Source organism: Aythya fuligula, chromosome 2, assembly GCF_009819795.1.
Source record: "Aythya fuligula isolate bAytFul2 chromosome 2, bAytFul2.pri, whole genome shotgun sequence".
NCBI lineage: Eukaryota > Metazoa > Chordata > Aves > Anseriformes > Anatidae > Aythya > Aythya fuligula.
In genome coordinates, this window is record NC_045560.1 from 126,070,231 (window position 1) to 126,093,153 (window position 22,923).

The following is a 22,923-nucleotide window of genomic DNA, read 5'->3' on the forward strand; positions in this document are numbered from 1 at the left end:
TATAGTCTCCTCTGCAGCTGTCTCCTTTTTTATGTTGCATATGTATTGTGAAATTAGTATGCATCTTCTATGTGTTACCTCCATATTTTTATATATACATGTGTTTCTTTTTGTTTTGTTTTCTTTCTTTTTTATGACCTTCAAGGTTAGTAGTTTTTTGTTTGTTTGTTTGTTTGCCACACAAATATGCTTACATACTGTCTTAAAAGATTAAAGTTTGTTAGTAGCCTTGAAGACAATCACTTGATTCATACGCATTTTTTTATATTTTTTTTTCCACAAACCAGGCAAGACTTTTTCACACAATGTACAGACAAGTAAAGGAACTCAGGAATGCCTGATTTTTTTCTACTGTTTTCTAAATCACAAAATACAATGTCTCATTTCTTCCAAAGTACATATAGCCTAGGGATCGCAGAACATATTTAAGCACTAGTTCCACCATCTTTTCAAACAGTTCCTAAGTATTTCATAAACAGTTTTCTTCAGAAGCATATAAATGAAAACTATAAAACAGATTTGACAAAGGGGAAGATAAAACACAGTATTTCAGCCCCCTCCCCCCAAAAAAGAAAGAAAAAAAAAAGGTTAGTTTTGAATTTTAAATCCCATTTTTTCCCCAGCTGATGTTGTCTTTATTTAATAGATGGGGATGCTGTAAGGGCATCCACTGAATATTTATTTGCAGTATAAACGTCTCATAAAAGTAGCACACATAGGCACTCACGTATGCACAATATCTTGAATGTTGTATCTATGATCCTTCCTCCATTAAGCAAAGAACATAGGAATAAAACATCACTGCATCAACATAAACAGAATCACATCAAAAAATGTGATAATTATACCCACCAGGAGTGTCAGAGCTTCAGGATTATCCTTGTAACACGCTACAATTATAGGTGTGTTTCCTGCTTCACCTTCCAAATTAACATCTGTACTGCTATGCTGGACCAAAATCTAGATATTTAAGAAAACATGCAGTCACACATAAGTAAAAAACAACAAAAAACAACAAAGGCCTATTCTATTACTTTAATTGTTTATCAGCCATAGCACTCTTATGACTTGCTCTTTTTGCATGCAAAAGTTCACAGTGCTGAAGCAGACTAGGGACAAAATGAGGAAGAATGTAAAAACATGCAGGTGAAAAATGCTGGTGAGAACAGACAAATTAAATTCTTTATGGCAGACAACTGCCTAAGATAAACGCTGCACTAACTCCAGAGTACATGTATTTTAAAGTTTTATTTAACAATTTATCTAATACTGGGAGAAAAACTTTTCTGTAGCACATTGCAGATAGGGATTTTCAAATAAAGTTTGTTATTACGGTGATATTCTGTAATCCCTGCAAAGTGGCAATGCTGTAGACTCTAGTCAATTAGGCATTTATTGAACAGTTATATATAAGATTGAAGGAGATGAGACTTAAGAAAAACAGGAACCGTTCTAGTCATTAATCCCTATTAATTTAAATTAAATTAGGGATTTATTTAAATCCCTGTTGACAGCTAACACTGAGCTATCAGTGTTAGCCAGTATCTCTATGACTGCTTCCTACATACTTATGAGGAGCAGAGGATCTGGAAACAACATGACGATACTGTACCACATTTTTGTTTCTTTACCCATATATTTGTTTATTTCTCCTTCAATAATCCTTTTTTTTTTTTAATTTTCTGGTTCTGGATGAACTGACACATTTTAATCTTTCTTAGGGAATTTGATGATAGAAACCACATGAGAATTTGATTGAACAAAGAACAGAGTGGGGAAAAAAATTAGAGCATATACTTAATCAAGGGCAGAGCTGCAAGACAAGCCAAATCAAGAACTTTATACAAAACCCATTTTTAAAATGTCATTGTATTTTAGATTTTATAGTTTTATAATTCATAATTGATAATAAATACAGATTTTGTGAAAGTTGTGAGTACAGTAAAATGTTTTATCAATGAAAATCTCTAAAGGTTTTAAATCTTGAATACAGGAATGTGATTTTCTTTCCTTTAGATGAACTAGAAGAAGAGACATCTTCAAAGTGAAAAAAAAAAAAAAAAAAAAGTGTTGTGGTTTCATTGACCTAGTAAATTCAATAACTTTACAAATTATTAAATTATATCCAAATACCATATATGGAATAAAAACATTCTCATTATACTTAGTCAAATGACAAAAAATAGTGTTAAAAAACCTTCTGCTGTGAGAAGACCCAAACTTTTCTTTAAGCATCGTAGGCTGTATATTCTGCTTGCCAAAGAAGGCATATGAGGAGCTACATCCAGGATACAGCATATATAAACAAGATCTTGCTGTTCTGCACACAGCTGCTGCTGAGCTGCTTATCAAATCTGTATATTTATGTGGACTTTAGACTTACCTTAACAATTTCATTATGCAGGGACTGTACGGCCATATGCAAAGGTGCCATCATATTGGAGTTGAGAATGTTTGGATTGGCTCCTCTACTGAGAAGTAAACTAACACTTTCAACCTGGTTTTTCTTTGTGGCCCAGTGCAGTGGGGTATTTCCAGAAGAATCCATCACGTTTAATACTAGGTCAAAGGAGAGCAAATAAAACCAAAAACAAAGCAAAATCATCATATGTTACAATCACGTTTTCTAAAAAGGTGTCTTCAGTGAAGGTTTAGGTCTGTGCTACTGTGCTTCTTTAAAGAGAAAAAGAGAAAGATCACATTTCACACAATGTGCTGTGTTAAACTAACTAAATATTGTGCTGAAAACTGTATTGGTGAGAGAAAATGTTCTATTAAAATATTAGTGCATCAAAATATTATTGTATTACAATAGCAGAGAGGAAGTTTGATAAGGTTAGGAAATAGCAATAAAGCTTTTTATTAGATCTTTAGAAATTATAATAGCAGAGGAAGGGTGAAACATCTGTCTCTTTCCTGCACATTATTGTACACTCTTTTTTTTTTTTTTTCCTTTTCTTTTTTCTCGCCGCGCCCCCCCCCCCCCCCCCCCCCCCCCCCCGGAGTTACTTGATTTACCTCTTTCCTTTCCTCTTTCCTATCTTCTTTGACTTTGCAGCCATTGCTGTTTCCTCTTGGCTAGTACCAACCATGTATCTGCAGCTTAACAGATGTATGTTTCCACTATATTATATTGAACTATATGTTCAATGTATTACTCCTAAGCTGACATTTTTATTGAATTATATCAGAACTCTGTTAAAACGGGTCGGAAGTGCTTATGTGCAATCAGAAAATATTCAATTATGTATCAAAACAAAATTAACTTGGAAGTATTTAACATGTGTTAACAACTTGAATGACAAGTACAAGAAACAACACTTTTCTGTTTCCAGTGTTTTAAATGTGATGAAAGATGATACATAATGCATATAAGGAAGATACTCAGGCCTGCTGTACTTCTTTGAAGTTTTCTTTTGAAAGAAAGAAGACTGAAGTTTTACATCTGAAGACTGTAAAACTGAGTTCCAAATGATGTAAGATGTGTCAAATCACTACATTAGAGAGCAAATAATACTAAGACAATAAGGGTGTCCCAAATCATACCCAAGACACTTCAAAATGTGACAGTTTCATCTATTTTTGAATGTAGAAACATAGATAACATACAGATTCTGCTTATGTTGGGTAACAAACACTTTCATTACTGACCTTTTTTTTTTTTTTAATCCTGTTAGATAAAATAATTCATAAAATGTGTGTTACCTTCACAGGACGAATCATCTATAATCAACTGCATTAATTCTATTTGACCTCCTTCTGCAGCATGATGCAGTGGGGTGGCATTTAATTCATCCACTTTGGTAAGTCCAGAACGATTCTTCTTAATGAAGCTCCGCAGCCTACAGGCACTTCCATCTGAAATCACCTATTTTGAACATATATTTTCTCATTTACTTTCATAAAGCAGTACACAAATCCTGATCAGATCAAGTCAAGAGTGAAACTGATTTTACTGAACAGAATAAAAATTAACAGAATTTAAAATGATCTAGAATATATTATTTCATCTTCTGCAGTGAGATCAAGACCCTCCAACCCAGGAAACCTCGAACTAAAAAAAAGTCATCACTTTCTGTTATATACTCTCTGCAGCTGTGGACAAATCAAACAAATTCAAGAGAGATGAAAAACTGATAATCTTGTTCTGAACTTTCTGAACTTTTCTACAGAGACTGACATTATGATATGGGCTTTTGATTCCAGCCTTTGGGTTTCTGTGATTGTAAAATCAGAGCATATAAATTTATGATTATATGTCAGAGTAACCAATAAATTCTTCAGTTTACAGCTCTATCCTACAAGCATCCCATGGGCCTCAGCTCAAAACAACCGAGCATCATCACACTCTAATACAATAAAAACCCTCTGACAGCTCAGCCCTCTGATATTTTTATACATCTCTGGTGCTGCACTTTGCAACCTAAACGCAGTATGGAAAGCCTGCAGATTCTTCCTCTAGAAGTTAAAATATTTCAAAAAACATACTTGCAGATGAGGAAAGGTGGTAGCAAAAATGAGTGCAATAGAATGGGCAAAAAAATAAATTTATTCAAGTTATTAAAAAAGATTGAAAGGGAATAAAAAAAAAAAAGAAAGGAAAAAAAATGAGAAAAATGCATACCAAAAGTAACGCAAACTTCCTCAAAGATGAGTAAGCAAGCGAAGCAAGAAAAAAGGAAATCCCAAAAATCATTGTTCCTTCCTCTGAAGCAAAAGAAAAGAAAAACTCCTTCCCCAGGACCCCTCAAACCGTAAAGACTCAAGAATTTTTGCTGTCATTAAGCAAATATATGTTATGGGGCTGCTCATTCTAACATTTAAGCATGTGTTTAACTTCTTTCAGCTTAATAGTCCCATTGACATCACTGTGATTACTCATGTGAATGCTCTTAGAAATGTGTTTAAAGATTTAGGACACTGGGGCCAAACACAGGGGTAGCATCTGCTCCAAAAGTGAGATCAGAGAGGGCTGATAGAAAACAGGCAATATATCATTGTGAAATGGGTATTCAGGGTGACTCAACAGTCATAAAAATAAGAGGTCAATTACATACGCAAACATCTACACATTTTATACATACTGAAGGACTATAAGAGATTATTAAAAGAGCCCTATATATATGCATCGAGTATCTTCTATTCTTCCTTACATTATAATGTATTTTTAATTGTAAATAATGTTAAAATGTTTTACTGATTTAAATCACATTTCATCACTAACTTGGGACTTTTTGTCAATGTAAGATAAAATGTGGCTGAAATATCCCATGATGAGAATCTTACATCAAAAATTAGATTGTTTAGCTAATACTGCAGTGTTTCAGTAACAAAACAGGAAAGCAAGAAAAAGGAAAGGAAAGGAAAGGAAAGGAAAGGAAAGGAAAGGAAAGGAAAGGAAAGGAAAGGAAAGGAAAGGAAAGGAAAGGAAAGGAAAGGAAAGGAAAGGAAAGGAAAGGAAAGGAAAGGAAAGGAAAGGAAAGGAAAGGAAAGGAAAGGAAAGGAAAGGAGAGGAAAGGAGAGGAAAGGAGAGGAAAGGAGAGGAAAGGAGAGGAAAGAGGAAAGGAGAGGAAAGGAGAGGAAAGGAGAGGAAAGGAGAGGAGAGGAAAAGAAAAGAAAAGAAAAGAAAAGAAAAGAAAAGAAAAGAAAAGAAAAGAAAAGAAAAGAAAAGAAAAGAAAAGAAAAGAAAAGAAAAGAAAAGAAAAGAAAAGAAAAGAAAAGAAAAGAAAAGAAAAGAAAAGAAAAGAAAAGAAAAGAAAAGAAACACCAAAAAACAGCAATCAAACAGTTGCTGTTTTTAACCAACAGCATCTCCTTTCTGCTTTGTCTGACTTGGTCCGTAAGGACAGATCACCTACCTGAGCAGCAACTCATGTAACGCAGAGGAGGTGTTGCTTGGGACTAGAGCTGGCACATGGGGCTTGAGGTTGGAAATGACATCAAACCCATCCACGTACTTTGGCATATTTGTTTAGGTAACTTTGAAGACGTTGGAAAATTTTAAGAACAGGTTGGCATCTAATTAACCTCTGCTTTTGCTTAATTATTCTGACTGTTACAAAAGGCTTCTCTAGCATCTGGTTGAGGTTTCTCTCTTTGCAACATGAATGCACTTTTTGTCCTATTCTCCCTTTCCCTCCGTAACAGCTCCAGTACTCAACTTTCTGTTTAGGATGTTTTTGCTAGAGGGTGTACTCATGCCCACATCACTTTGTAGACCTCTAGAAGAGGGGTCTCCCTCTACAGAGCCATGCTGGGGAGGGGGGGGGGGGCAGGGGGGCAGCCCCATTTCGGCTTCTCACACCCTCCCTTTGCCCATACTTTGGCCTTTCCACCACCACCACGTCACCTCCCATCCCTCACAGCTCTTCGGGGACACCTCGGCATGGCCATGGAAAAGGTGTCATGGAGGGAAGGGTATCAGGAGCATGGCACCTTCTTCCCATCTTGTCCACCTCATGCTCCTCGCCCACTTGCCGCACCCCAAGTCCCTGCAATGGGCAACGCCGTATCCCCATCGGGCTTTACCCCCGCTACCCTCCACCCCGGGGACCTCCATCCTACCCCTCCGGGCAGCACCCCGCTGCCCTCCCCACGCACCTTGAAGACATCCTGCGAGGCGACGGAGGCGGCATCCGCCTCGCAGACGACGCCCTGGTAGGCGCTGGACCCGGCCGCCTTCTCCCGAGACTGGCAGAGCCGCCACAGAGAGCGCTTCATGGCGCCCGCCCGCCCGGCTCCGAGCAGCGCCCGCCCCGCCCGCTCCGGCTACCTGCGGGGCGAGAGACCGAGTGGCGGCCGCCGCCGAGGCACGGACCCGGCCGCCCCGCCGCGGAGCCGGCAGGAGGCGGGGAAAGCGGGCGGGGGCGCTCCGCCGCTGCCCCTGGGAGGGCGAAACGATCCCGGCCGGGGCCGCCTGTGCGGCCGGGGGCCCGGAGGGGGCTTCGGGTGTCGCGGCTTCGAGGGCTGCTGGCGCTCCCGGGGAGGGGAGGGGATCGTGCCTCCTCTAAAAGGCAGCGCTCGGGGTCGTCCCTCAGGGGGAGAAGCTCAGCTCTGTCAAGGGAGAAGCCCGGCTCCCTCAGCGGGAGAAGCCCGATTCCCTCAGGGAAGAAACCCGGCTTCTTGAAGGGGGAGAAGCCCGGCTCCTTCAGGCGCCGCCGTCGGAGAGCGGTGCCACGACCGGCCGCCTGCGGTGGGGTCAATGTTGGGAGGGAGCCGAGCACACACACATATTATTTTTTTTTTTTTTGTTTAATTCTCTCAGTGCTGCGAGATTTCCGGAGTATCTGCCGGTCAAGCAGCCCTAGAGATCTCAGCGCATCTGTGAAGGCGAAACTTGCACCGAAAGAAGAGGCAGTGCAAAAATGGGGCACCCGGTGCGAAACTGTGAGGAGAAGAAACACTCCTCCGGGCCAGCCCCTGCCTTGTAGCGGCAGAATGGGGACTCATCCTTCTAGCCCTTGTTGTACCAGAAAATCCGGAGCAGTTTAGGAAAGCTGTAGAAAAAAATTAGAAAGAAACAGTGCGACGTATGTCAAAGGGTTAACCACTAAAGCAACTTTAACTGAGTCATACTGAGTCTTTAATGAAATCGTTTGTAATTCAGGAAAGCTAACAGTTTACTTAATGTGATAAGAAAAGCCATACCAAAGGTCAGGCTTGCAGTCCTGGCTCAAAGTAGCGGCCGGGGCAGATGCTCGGGAAAAACAATAGGAAGCGTGTGGGAGCACTTTCTGCCTACGAGGTCATGGTTTGCAGCTCTCAACAGCTTCCTGACCCAGGTGTTGCACCCAGTCCAGCCTGTTTAATACCCATCATTTCGCAATTCTCCATTACTTTGCTTCTGCCCTTTTGGAGCCCTTTTTATGGTGTTCGTGCCACAACATCCTGTGGCACTAAGTGCCATAATTTCATTGTGTATTTGTGGGAGAAAAAAAAAAAAAGTTTCTTTTTACCACTAATTTCACTTAGTGCTCCCTAGCGTTTTTATTTGGAGAAATGCAGAGTTGTTTCCCATTTTTTATTCCTGTTATTGCTCAATATTTCAAGAAGTTTTTTTCCATCTCTTCTTGCTGATGGGACTAGGTTTGCATGGTTACCTTTCTGAGGGAAGCCATTTAATATCCCTGAGCATCCTCATCCTGCTACTCTGCTTCTTTTCTGTGCTTCTTTTGAAATGGGATGACAAGACCTACGAACAGAAATCTTGTAGTCATGCAATGCTATTAATTAGTTGCTCATTTTTTTTCTTCATTCCTCTCCTAAATGTTCACAATGGTATTTGCTTTTTTGAATGCCATTGAGCTAAGTCTCTAGAGAATTTTTTCTGCTCCACCACAATCCCTTTTCTGAGTGGTGATAGTATAAATAGCATTAATTATCGTGTGAGGGTAGTTGGGTTTATGGTTCCCCTGTGTGCCCACTTAGCATTTATCAACATTAAATTTCATTTGACATTGCATTACTCTATCACCAAATCTTGTGGGATACCCCGCCGTTATCTTAATTGTTGGCCATTCTGAAAAATTCAACAATGCCTTCCTGATCACCAGAATATCTTTATACCACTGGTCCCAACACTGATTTTGTGCAGTCCTAAGGAACCTCCTTGAGTTGAAAATACTAACCATTTATTTCTATTCTGTGTTTTGTAGCCCTTAATCAGGTTCAGGAAATCCTACCTGCCCATCCTAGGACAATTTTTGTTTCATTAAGAGACAACAAGGAGAGACCTTACTGAAGGACTTTCCCAAATGCATGTATCACTGGCATCATTTATACCTTTGCACTTGCCAGTTCCTTCAGATAATTCCACAGCCACGTGTAATGCCAGACTTCTCTCCATGAACACTATGTTCACTGTTTTGATCTTAGAGCCTTTAACTCCAGAACCATGTATAGTAAGTTGATTTAAGTTACACACCCTTAACTCAATAGTCTTAAAATCCTAAGATGTATAGTCCTCAAACTAACTCAGTGGTTTTAAATGCTTGTGGTGTAGACCTTCAGATTTTTCATGCAACATTAAAAAAAAATGAAAAAAACATATATTCAGCCCACATTCTGTGGAAGTCATAGGTACTGTATATGTTCAACAGAAGCACATTTAAGGTACATTTTTATGTAATCTTTAACCATGACCATAAAAGAGGGTAATTTCTGCTACAGCAAGAAAGCTATATTCAAGAAAGTTGACCATTAGTGACTTCAATAATTTTAATTTTATGTCTTGAGATTAAGTCACTGGAGTAGCCCTTTGTATTTCATGGTACTTCCATTAAGAGCAGCCCCAATTGGTGAGATAGTTCACCTTTCCATGGTGAAGCCCCTTTTAACTCCCTGTCTAGCCTTTACCTTTCTGTTGTCTATAGCCCTCTTTATGAGAAATTCAACTCAACAAGTGCTGTATAAAGAAAACAAATGCTGTTTTCTGCAAGAATCATTACCTGGAAGTAGACAGAGATTGCTGAAACATTGGTAAGTATTGTTAAGTTCATATCATGCATTTTTTCTTAAACTACATTTTTTCTATAAACTGCAGTCAGAATAATGCTGTGAAAAAAATAGATGTCATGATCCTCAAACAACCAGTTTTACTTATTTTCTTGAATCTGATAATGCTGCCCCCTTCTTTTAGAATTACTGTTAGTTTTCAATCTTCTAGTAAATGTTCAGAAGAATGTTCAGACTACGAAAAATAATACAGATTTTCCATTCCCAGGAGGAATCAAATGGAATTTTAAGTAGGCTGACCACAGCTTTTATTTCTACATAATGATTTGACATAAGGAACTAATTCACATAAGTAGTCAAAGAGTAACCTTTTTACGACTGTTTTTCCCAAGAGTGGATTAAAATACACTTATACCATTTTATTTCAAACATGATCTTGCTAATGGTAGAATAGTGGATCCATTAGTACAATCAAAGTTCACTAAAAGTAACCACAGAGTAACATTTCATTAAAAATGATTGTTTAATAATTAAATTGTATATACAGTAAATATGCACCATTCCAGTCCTGTAGCCTTAGTAATAGTGTACTGCAATTTTGTTAAATTTGTAGGCATAAGAACTGCAAATTCAAGCAAATAACAGTAATGAAAAGAATGCACTGTATGTTTTCTGCTTTGGAAGTGCTTTGTTTGGCAACAGTGTTATACAAATTATGAAGTGTAAAATTATATTGAGGATTTTGTGTTGTCATAATTCAGTAAGCCAAATGAATTTTTGATGTTACTTCAGATATTGGTTATGGTCATCTAGAAATTAGTCTGACCTACTGCCTAATCAAGCTTGGACACACTGTCTCTTACAAGTTTTTAGAAACATTGTTGTACTTACAATTGAGAAAAAGTTGAATTTCACTCATTTGACTCACATTTTACAGATACGTCTAATAGATTTTTCATTGTATTTTTTCTTCTTGACATTTTGCTGAGGTAAGGAACATGCTGTAATCCTCAGCATGTTCAGATTTTAAGTTACTGACAGATTTATTACATACCTCATTCAAAAAAAAAAAAAAAAAAGAATATAGAAAACAATAATTATTCCACTATGCTTCATTGTGTTGTTGTTTGTTTGTTTGTTTGTTTTTCTTTTTTTTTTTTTTTCTTTTCTCTTTTTTTTTTTTTTCCTGGTGATAACCAGATACAAAATACTATACTAGACATATTGAGTCTTGCTCTTAATTCTTCAGACAAATAACATACATGTATAAGCTGGATCTACAAAAGGGTGGTAGCCTACTGCAAAAGTGAATACAATCCCAAACACCCTGCTCCTGTGAGATCTGGATGTTTCAGAGTGAAGCGTGTGCAGGTGAATGTGACCCAGGTACCTGTTTCAAATAGTAATCCTCCTGTGAATGAGGGAACTAAGACGTTCCTTGCAAGCTACCTTTTGCAAGCATAGGGCTTTTTGCATACCATGTACAGTTGAAAACTGCAACATAAGACTCCCTCAGACTTTTCCTACTTTTTAAGAAAACAATCATGGCCATAATATGGTAGCTTGCTTTCTGGCGGTGATGCTCTCTACTCCTCCTGATGAAGCTGTGCTAATGTAGAACCAGAGACCGAAACAGAAACACAGAATGATTGAGGCTGGAAGAGACCTCTGGAGGTCACCTGGTCCAACCCAAGCAGGGCCACCCAGAGCAGGTTGCCCAGGACCATGTCAGGGTCAAAGTGCTGATGTCTGGCTCACTAGCTCACTGGAAAACTTACCTTCGTGTTTCTGCCTCCAGGACTGTTTTTGCAGTTTTTCATTCAGCTATCATTGACCAAACCCAGCAACCACCTTTGAAGTGGGGACCTCAACCCTGGACATCCCCTAACAGCCAAATTTAGGAAAAGTTGACCTATCAGGCTTCAGAAATTTTCTGGTCCATAATGTCCAATCAGTCTTAAGCTTGGCTACTATGTGCAAATTCGTTTCAGTTCTGGATATTGCAGAGATATACCTCTAGGTGTACCAGCTGTAAACAACTGGAGAAACAGACATGAAAGACACATGCCTCAGGATATTCATACATGTACGGGTTAGGATTTTGTTTTTGTACGGGTTAGGTTTGTTTTAGGCAAGACACTCTTATATTTAAGAAGCCTAAATATACCTACAGTCTAATTTAAGGACTTTCTTGCTGACCATTGACCATTGTTACAATCAGAAAACATTTTTTCTTAGTGCTGTTTGTTCTTTCCTCATTAACTGCATATTTTATACCACCATTGCTGTCCTAACATGCACGTGGTTCTTCATCCTAAATGCTGAATGTAAAATAACAGTGCACATTATTTCCAACAGTATTAATGTCAGCATTTCAAAGTTATTTTTTACAATGGTAAATCTACCCTGTCTACAATATCATCCTGCCATCTCTCTCTTGCAAATTCTTCTACATTGGTTTCTCTGTTCATATTTCATGGTTGCTTAATCCTCTTTCTTCTATTTTCCTGACATTATTTTCTTTCTGTACATCCCATTCTTTCTGTTACCCATCCAAAGCCTGTCTTACCCTTAGCCTCTGCTGGTTATACTTCCATTTTTCAGACGAAGAAGATTCACTTAACTCTCTAACCTTCTCATATGCAAACAGTTTCTGGACAGAGAGCATGCCTTTCACTCCCAGAATTTCTAATATCTAAAGTAGACATAGTTCCTACCTTTCCAGTGGTTAACCTGAACATTTTATATGAGTAACTGTGACTAAAAAAATAGAACTATATTGCCAAAGGAGAAAACACTTGAGGTCTTTGTAATATGCTCTCTGTGGATCCTCACAGAATGATATAACCACAACAGAATGTCAGTTTTTCAAAATAGAATGCAGTTCTTATGATCCATGTTTGACTACATCTCAGGTTTTCACTTCTTTCAAACATCAGTGTTATTTTTCTAAATGTCTATATGATTTTATTTATTTATTTATTTTTCTTCTCAATGAATTACCCATGAAATTACACTGGAATCGTGAAGCAGAACTTTGGGTATATTAAATTATATTTCTGTAAAGATAGGAAAAAAACAAACAAAAAAAAAACTTGTTCAAAACTAGAATTATTAAAATTTACGTGCAAATACAGTGCAAATAAACTATATATATTATATATATATACAAATACAGTGCAAATAAACTATATGTATTATTTTCATGTTAAAAATGGGTTTGCATATATAATTGAGTGAAAATGATGCTTACATATCTGAATTCATAAAATATAGAAATAGAATTTCTTTTAAAATTAGTTTAAACAAATATAATTCAGGAAAAAGAAAAAGGCCAAATTGTCTTTATGAAATGTCTTTAAATACAATATCCTGCATGTTAGACAGTCCTTGTAACTTGCTGATTCTTGATTTGATTTCCTCAAGTTCTGGACATTCACATCCTTGAGGATGGTAGTAATATCAAAGTCATTGAGATGTTGTGTTTCTCCAAGAATAAATTCTGTATGTTTCTTAGGTGGAATAGATATGGTACTTGTTTGAAATATATTTTCTATGTCATATATAATAGATATGAAATGATGATGAGACCGTCAGTAATAATAGTCTATTTTAGTCTTAGCAAATATAATTAAATATTTCAGTTACTAACAAAGAGTTAATATTTACTTGTAAGGTAGGTTCAATATTTATATATATATATATATATATATTATTTTTTATTATTATTTTTTTTTCATACGGATCTCCTGGGGAAAAGAAACAATATCTGGTGGCCAAAATAAAAGCTAGATTGTGAAAAAGTATTGCCAATTAAAAGAAATGTAAATTCATACTGAACATGAAAGGATGGCACATTATTTGTACATTACTTTCATTTTCCTGCTTGGAAAAAGTAGTTTTTATTAAAATTCACTACGCTATGTATCATACATTTCTTCAATTAGCTGAAAGTATGAGAAAATTACATTTAAATATGAATTCCAAATATTCTATACTGTATTTTTAACACAGACTGCTCCCTAAATGCGTAACAAAAATAGGCCCAACAAAAATTTGAGCGACAGAATTTGAGCTACAGGAAAACTATATTCCGCTTACCATTCAAGATGTTTGCAGGTGATTTCTCTCGGAAGCAACACATATATAATGAAAATAAAGATATGACTATTTGAATCCTTATCTGATTCTTATATCAGTAAGTTCTTGTGACGTGTGAAGCCACCAGGTATGTCATCCGGTGGCTTGCTCTGTGTAGCCAGACACTTATTTAAAAGAGGTGGGATGCATTGCTCAGCATGGGAGGAGCATCAATATTCATCAAGTGATCCTTGAAGCATTCTCTTTTAAATACTTCTGATCAAACCCCATCCATTTTCATTTCTGGCTGAAAATGTACCTTTTGTACCAGAAGTTTTTTTTCTAATGCAATATCTTTGAGTAGTTTTTGTTTTGTTAGGTAGTCACTGGAGGGTACTTGTTTACCTATTTGCAGTGAACTAATTGCTTTTAATGGAAAATCTAAATATCACTGAAGAGGAATACTGGCTACTTATGAAGATTCACTTTGGTAATAAATGTTTCAAAAATTAGAGTTCGCATACAAAAAGTAGTGGACTGTGATCAATACCTAATGCAATGTGGGGCAACATAAGAGTTACATGTTCCTACTTTTTGAAATATACATCATACTTTGTTTTCTGCACTTTATTTTGAAAATGCCACAAAATTGCTTCGTTCATTTGAAGTAATTCTCAGATGACTCCTTGGCCCCATCTGCATTAGACTGAAAGTCAGACTATATAGTTTGATGCTGGAACAGTTACTGTGGCTAGCCTTCTGATAAGGAACAATGTTTCCGTGTGCTAGCATGTATCAGTCAAATTATCTAACCACATATACTAAAATACATAATTGTGCAATCGGGAAAGCAGCTCATATACTCTGATCAATATCACAGATTTAAGGTCTGTGTGATTTCATCATCTTCATGCTTCAGAATCTAAGAGTCTTACTGATTTTCAAACCAGGGATTTGTTCTGTGGTTCAGAGAAGCACATTTTCAAGCTTTTCTATTATTTTGGTCGCATTGAAGCTTGACAACACCAAAATATTTAGTATAAAGTACTTAAATTTACATGAAGTCTCCTAAATCAACATTTGACAAGGGTAGACCTGATTCTGCAGCTCATCCTTCCCTAGCCTGCTGAGAAGCACCAAGCATTGTAACTCATCCACGCTAGCTCTGTTCATGACCGGAAAAGCTTAGTGACTCAAGAATGCATGAAGAACAGCTTTCTAACCTACAAAAATCAAGCAACTTAGAAACTTCTCCTTACATAAATCGTCTATCATCACCAGGTAATTCTATGGGATATGTAGGGATATTTAAGTTCCTAAGTTACAGATAGTCCCTGTAAGGCAAAAGCAATCAAAAGACTTTGTAACATGATGAAGGAAGAACTCCAGGATGCATTTATGTCAGCCAGAGGAGTGCCAAGGCTGCTTACACTGTGGAAATAAATTTCAAGGTTTATTTTATAGACCTGGCCACATAAGTATTTAAAGCACCTTTTAACATTTAAAACTCATTAAGTGCTAACTTAAAAAAAGGCCCTAGGAATGGGTGGGAATTAGGTGCTTAAGTACCTTGGGGATCTAAACCTGAATCATTTATCCATTTTTAAGAATGCAGTTCCTAAGAACAACAGGAACGTATTAGGAAAACTTCATAGTCTATGGAATAAAAAACGGCAGAGAAATTAGAGGAAATTATTATTATTATTTAAAGATAAATGTAAATATGTCTTATTATTTTAGTGAAAATACCTTCCATAGAGTTGAGAAAATGTGAAGGGCTAGTACTGGTAATGTCAAAGTAAAGATTTTAGATATCACAATTAATGAGACCAGAGCTAAGGTTAAAAAGTATATAAATAAATAGAAAAGTGGCAAATCTTTGTTAGGCAAAGGGGCCTTTAGAGGGTATTGTCATATGGTGGTGTAGTGGGAAAGGGAAAACAGAGAGGAATCAAGAAACTAGGAAGATACTATCAAAGTATTTTCTTTCCTGACAGAAAGTTGAGCTATAATAACAATCTTTATAAACTGAAGATGGGGAAACAAATTCATAGTATATGCATAAAGCCAAAGTGCACGAGGTACTCAGCACTGTAAAAGGTGAAAACATTGGACAAGTTCAAAAGGAAGGGTTTCATGAGAAAAATTGTCCAAATACATCTAGTTGAATATACCCTGGATAATTTATTGATTTTTCTTCAACATTTTCTCTGCCTAAAGGCTCTATTGTTGTTTTCTGGAACAGAGATACTGCACTATATTTCAAAGCAAGAAACATAATGCAGAATATATATCTAAGGATGCAGCCTGTATTAAGTTCAAGTGTCTGCACTATGCTATCTTCTCAATGACTGTTTCACTTTTACGAAAAGGAAGATTTTTTGTATCCTATTTCATTATCATTTCATTTAATTAAAGTATAAAATTAATGTCATACCTCAAAAAGTGCATTACAATCTTGTTTCTTGGATAGATCCTTTCTTTTACTGAGTGAAAATTACGATACTGCTGACTTCAATGGGATGGCATTGTGAAGTATTATCCAGTGTATTTAAGGCATGAGGATGGTCATTTAAAGAATTTTAACACTAGCAAAACTATTTCATTATAAATCATTATGAATCACCTTCATAATGAAAGAAAATAAAGCTCTTCTCTCAGCCATTGCTGCTTCTATACTACCCCTTTCTCTCTGACAATAAATAATTTGATTGATTAATATGTACATACCATTTTTTCATAAACAGTCCAACTGTGACCTTCTATGATATTTTTGCATCTGTTTGTACATAATTTCATGTTAGCAAGTTTCAAAGAATCCTATTAGTGGTAGGTATTCTATTAAAGTTGGATTTCTAACTCTCTTACACCATCTGAAATGATCTGTTCTTTTACAATAGTTGTCAGCTTTGCCAACTGTGTTAGATTTCCAAGTGCCTGTTTGGAGTGGCCATAGTGATTACAGTGCTTAAACAGAGCAACAGATATGGTGACACTCATACACCAATCAATTACGTTGCACAGGAAGTCATGAGATAGCAGCGTGCTTACCTGTGGTGACAGCCAAGACCACATCTGTTAATATGACTCATTCTGTTTATTGAGAGTTATAAGCCATTCAAAAAAATATATTTTTTTTTCCTAAAAGTGTTGTTAAAATTACATGAAGATAAGCAGCCAGTCCATTTGAAAATATAACTGTCTTGCAGTGAAAATTGAAAATACAACTGATAGCTGCTGCAAAACAGGAATTTGTAAGAAAGATTTGTACATTGTCTGAGGGAGTCATATACATATACATATATATACATATATGTACCTGCATATACAAGCTGGAAATCTAAAAATGCTTCAGACCTTTTAATTAGCTCATAGTAACTGAGGCATAATATCACAGAAAAATGGGCTCTAAGTTTTATGAATCAGAGGTATGTCAAATGCCTTGCCTGTTTCATAAGCTAGCTAAATGTGTTGAAAAGACAGTTTGCATCTGCCATCTCCATATCCTCTAGCCATAAGCTATTTAAAGCTGTGTTTTAAATATTTACCCTGGGTCCCTTTTTTGCATTTATAACGTTAGTAGAAACTTTACGATGTGGATTTTTTTTTAGAACTGTAAATACTAACTTGGATATTAATAGCGTTCTTGCAAACACAGTAAACTGGGATTTTGTTTACTAACTTAATTGGTCTAAATTAAATATATATATATATATATATATGGAAATAACACAAGAAGCAGAACACAGCTGATGAAGCTTTCAGTATATACGCAGTTTGTTTCTGCACTGCTGTAATCCCAGAAGAGAAAATCTGACATTAAGTTGCACAAAGTCATCAGTCTACTTATGCCACTTACAGTGAGCTGATCCAAACCAATTATCAACTCAGAGGCAATAAAGCTAGTGATCCTGAGTTCAGTGGAATGTTTTATTAGTTAGTGAAAGCAGCATAGTCATTGTTGATGATGTCCCTAGGTTTGACAAACTGAAGAAAAAAAGAGGAAATAGAACAAGATAATTAGAAAGCAACAGGCAGGAAAAGCATAGAAGAAAATATCATCAATAATGCTGTTCAGCTTCAAGGGTAAAACCTTGGCTGTTGTAAAATAATGACTTTGGAAAAGTAATATAGCATGAAAGTCTCCTTATAGGATTTCTAAAAGCAGGTCCAAGCAGCCTACCTACCAAGTAAATTCAATAACCTGGGTCACAATGCCACTTGCCCCATCAAATGGGCTCAGTCCTTCCACTTTAAATCCATGGTGACTCTTAGTTCCACAGTGATTTTGGTCAGTTGCTCTTAGGATCAGCAATATTGTCCCCCTCATCTACATAAGTCTATCAAACAGATGGAGAGCTGTTTTTGCCAGCAATAGCTCTATTTCAGAAGAGTCTGTAAATATGTCCTTCCCCACTCTCGTAGCTGTGCCATGATGGCCAGGGAGTCAACTACCATTGCCTGCAGGATAAACTTTTTTTGGATCCTTTAAAATCCATGGCATCACCTGAGAGACTTGTTCAGATGCACTGTGTTCACCTTTTCGAACTCAAGCACACAACAATCTGTGTTTGTCATAACTCTAGAGATGTATTGTTGTCAGCTAATGTAATACAAATTATGTACAATTAACAGCACTCCAGCCACTTCAAAATGGCAAGTAGTTTGTCATGGACCCCACAGCTGCTGCTGCTGCCATCACTGGTGATGCTTGTTGCTAACACTGCAGGCAGCGATGCCAGCAAAATAGTTTGGAAACCTTGGTGTAACTGAGTTACAGAGTTAAGTTAAGTTACAGGTGTAACTGAGTTACAGGCCAGAAAGGACACTTAGAGTGTGGGTAGTTAGGGTCTGGCGGCCGGAAGATGTCGCGCTGTACGGAAAGGTGGAGCCCCTCCCTTGATGGACAGTAGTGTGTGGTCTGTGATGTAAGCAAGCAGAAGTGACGTTATGGGCCTCGGGTCTGACTCGACAATAAACGCCATTTGCCATCCACCACATTGGTGTCTGTGAGCCGATGGACCGAGCGGCCTGGGGTTGGTCGCCGTGCCGTTCCTGAACCAGGTCGCCACTGCCCCCTGAAGGCAACATTATAGACATCACACGTGTTTTTTTTTGTATAGAAAATAAAATGTTACCAGCTCTGTAATTAAGCCATGCTGCTCATGAGATTGAGGATCTAGACACTCAAGTGCAAGGCACAATATAGTTATGATAAGAGGATCCACAGATGATGAAAACAGTCATCAATTAACTGAAACAGGATCAGATTGGTTGCATGTAATATTGTCATAACCACTTATTTTCACTCTTCTCCAGATGTCTTTGTGCCCTTTTATACGACTTTTTTTTTTTTTTCTTGCTTATTTTAATGGACTTCTAGTTAACATCTGCATATATTTTTTAATTTTATATCTGTTGTGGTTTTTATCCATTTATGAACCATTTTATAACTTCTACACAGCCTACCCTCTGTGACCTTTTGGATCTGACTTTCTGTAGTGATAAAAGTATAGCATAGAGCCATCAGGAATACAAGGAGCAATTTAGTCATGATAGCTTGAAACAGCATAAATTGATTCCCCTCTTCTTAGTCTTTCCAAGACACAGGAATAAACTGATTCCTACCTGAAATATGAAAGAAGCTTAAACCATACAAAACATAAGACACATATTTTTTTGTGTTACACATCACACAGGAAAATGGATTTACCTGACAATTAAAAGTTTCTTTATTTTGAAGTTACTGCTTTAAAGTCAGTTGAGTCAATTTATGATAAAAATCCCCAAAATTTCAGGAAACAAACAACTGGCCTTGTAGGAACAACAAAAAAAGGATCCAGCCTATTGATCCTGTACAAAAGCAATCAAACAATTTGCTTCCAGTTACCTGTATATTAACTAAGGAGGGAGAAAACAAGCGGAAAGGTAAGGAACAATTCTACATATAAATGATATTTAAAGCATGTCACACCACAATGTCTACTAAGGCAAATGTAACTTCTTAGAAACCATCATGGAGGGGCTCTCTGTCTCTCTTTGCATGATGTACTTTTTATCTATTTGAAATCTCTGTGCATCCTTATTTCCTTAGCAGCATCAAACATTGCTAGGTCCCTCCTCATCAGTTATTCTTTCATTATCTCTTTTCTGCTTTCTAGAGGAAGTTGGTGTGTGTCCTGCCCGATAGGTCAGATGAGGAACTAAGAAATATTCACACAGCCACAAAGCAATGAACAGCCTGAATAATTACTAAATAGCTCGTGATGCACCCTCCCTTGCCATCTTTCACTTCATGGATTTCTTTAAAGTTGCAGATTTAAACATAATTGAGACTAATAAAAACAACTTGTGGCATCCAGATGGCCACAAATGCGGAAATGGAAGCCCTCAGAAACATGGGGAGCTGAGAAGATGAAGAATTATGTACTTAAATTACACTTAGACCACTGCCATTCAGTTCAAATATTTCACAAGTCAAAGTGTCATTGAAATTGTGATGGATGTCAACACACTGCATGATGAAACATAAGATCAAATCCATTTATCAGCTCCTACCTTTTCCACTTTTTTTCCCCTCAGTATGTAAGTGCTTCACAGCCGGTGCTGATATAAACAGTTTAGATTTGTAGTAAACTGTAGAAATAGCATAGAATGCTTCTTTTTCTTCACAGATAGATTGTGTATTCTGAGTATACACAGAAAGGAAGTGATCAAATAAGGTATTTCCAAAAGTAATTAATTTCTTGCCTATTATTCTGTGTAAGCAGCAGTGGGCCAGACTAAGAAGCTGATGTGGAGGATATACCAAGGGAAAAATCCTTTACTTCTTTTCACTGCTTAAGCATCTCAAGGTCTTGGATGAACAGACCAATGATCACTTCTGCATGTGTTTTCTTCCTTTATTCTGCTTGAGGCTTAAATGCAAGTTCTCCTTCATTTGACATCTATTTATACAAGCATTTTTTTCTGAATGGGCAGGGTTCTCCTGCTCTTTTGCCATTGGATTTTGATACTCAAAAGGGATGATGCAGTCAGCAACTTCCTCTTGAAGTTTCCTGCACCATGTAGTTATGTGAAGTTTATCCTGTATTATGGAATGTAGACAAGTACTAGAGAGCACTCTGAGTGTTACACAACTAAATCATGCCTCATCATACCCTTTTGTGGCAAAAAGTTAGTTTCTGATCTATACAAAGAGTTTTAATCTCATGACTCACAAAAGGCAAAGATTTCTTCATCACTGAAGCCCAAATCCTTGATGACACCTAGCATCTAACTTCATGATGGCTGCAAAGTGATTTCACTGGACTTAGGTTCTTAATATTTGGTATATCCGGCTGTTTGTTTCACACATTATTCAGTCAACATAATAAAGAATAAACCACAGGTCTTGAGCTATTAACTTTTTAATGACTTTTTTTGTATTGTCTGGAAAAAGAATAAAATAAAAATTGAGCATTCAATATTAGTAGGTTCAAAAACATTCCTACTGCTTTCTCTTCCAGGTTTTCCATTCTGCATTTCAAAGTAGCCGAGAATTTAGTTTTGTGTTAAAATGTTTTCCCACTAGGTATTCTAAGCAATTTTATCAATTTAAATGCTGATTCTGAGGTATTTATGTGGGCAAATGTAACATTCATTATACTGTTTGCAGTAGCTTGAAAGTAGCTCTGGCCATTAAATCTTGTTTTATTGTAAATTTGAATACAGTGTAGAACACCATGGCTTGTCATCATTTGTGTACGTTCTGTGATTTAGAAGAGAATGTACTGTTCCAGGGCTGCTAAGCTTGGCATTACTGAGACAGAACTCATGCAGATTTTGAATGGAATAATACCACAGCGTCTGCAACTAAGATAAACAAGTATTTGTATAAGCTGCTGGCATGTTTGGGTAATGGTCATGAATTACTATGAAATCATGGAACTCCCCATGATCATTGTCTATTTGCCCACCGTCATACAACTACCATGTCTCTTATGATTTGCTTGCATAGAAAATACATGCATTTCTCACAAGGTCATATGAGAAATATCGCATAGGTTCTATACGTGCTGGTTTTTTTTTTTGTTTGTTTGTTTTTTTCCTAACATAAAACAAAACAAAACAAAAAAAGTAGCAGATCTGTCCAGTAATCTTGTGGTATTATATATTAAAACTCATCTTCAGGAAAGTATAAAACTAAGCCCAGAGTTAAATTAATGTAAATATTGGGCTATCAATATATAAGTGATCAACATATGGTACTAGCAATATAAAAACACATTTATAATATTGTGAAAACAAAATGGTCTGCACCAGTACAGACTCTTTCCAGTGCTGTTAGGGTTTCCTGGACAGTTGGTTCTGTTATGGTCACATATAGTTCATTCTTTTTGGCTAGAACCTCCAGAGATGCTGACATGACATCTCTTGTATTTCAAGGTGTAATGTAAATAACTAACAGTCTCTGATACTCTTACAGTGTCTAACACAAGCCAGATAGTTCCCTAGGTTTTGCTCTCTCTGCAATACTGTTAGTAGCACAAAAAAAAACATCATACAGATCACCAAACTTGTTGTGAATCACATAGACATGAGGGGCACTAAACCATCATACCCTGACCTACACTTCCACTGTGGGAAAGACGCTACATTATTGGAGTTACAGGCACTTTAGCAACCTGTAGATGACTTATACCCATTGGCTTTCCAACAACTATCCTCCAAAAATCCTCCAACTGCTTGTTCTGTGGTCATAAGAATTCATGTATTCAAAATTCACAGAGAAAAATTTAACTGAGAAATGCAAAAGCAGTAGGGACAGCAGTTGGCCCTTTACTTTACAGAAAGGCTATAACATTTATGTTAGTGCAGGGTGTGATGCACTAATTGGTTATGGTGGAATAAGAAATGCACTAAATGTTCCTGTACTCCTTTTACTACATGTTGTTTTGACATACTCTGTTTGCAGCACACCAACAGTTTCATACACATTTCAGTGGAACTGAGGCAGAGAATACACTAGCAGTGGTAATAATACAATGAAAAGATGTTTTTTTGGATGCTGCAACCGTGTAAATCATGTCTGTAAATATGGCCAGGCTCACTCTTTTCACAAAGTAATGGTCACAATTACTGATCTCTTCCCTTGTAACAATAATTGAGGCTTGGGGGCAACTGAAGTAGAGAGAAGTATTCTTCACTTGTTTTATCTGACTGTTTCTGAATGTAAAAGGTACAAACAGCCCTGTTAAGAATCAGAGTTTTTGCCCGGAGGACTTTGCTAAAGCTAACATTGACACTCCGTCTAGGCAGAACATGCATTCTCATCTGGCAGGTCTTCAATAAGTAGCCTAGGGAATACTTGCATCCTAAATGTCTCCTTGTTTAGAGTTCTAACACACG

The 22,923-nt window shown here is 37.0% G+C and overlaps 1 protein-coding gene across 1 annotated transcript in view; it reads right to left on the reverse strand.

The window, feature by feature from the left end:
- The window catches only part of TRPA1 (transient receptor potential cation channel subfamily A member 1), a 46,873-nt gene extending 33,135 nt beyond the window's left edge, over positions 1–13,738 (reverse strand). Inside the window, exons 1-5 of the mRNA XM_032181562.1 lie at positions 13,555–13,738; positions 6,601–6,772; positions 3,706–3,868; positions 2,384–2,559; positions 853–960 (exon numbers count right to left, since the gene is read on the reverse strand). Of these exons, the coding sequence (XP_032037453.1) occupies positions 853–960; positions 2,384–2,559; positions 3,706–3,868; positions 6,601–6,720 (567 nt within the window). The 5' untranslated portion in view covers positions 6,721–6,772; positions 13,555–13,738. The remainder of the gene's footprint in view (positions 1–852; positions 961–2,383; positions 2,560–3,705; positions 3,869–6,600; positions 6,773–13,554) is intronic.
- Between the last annotated feature and the right edge of the window lie 9,185 nt (positions 13,739–22,923).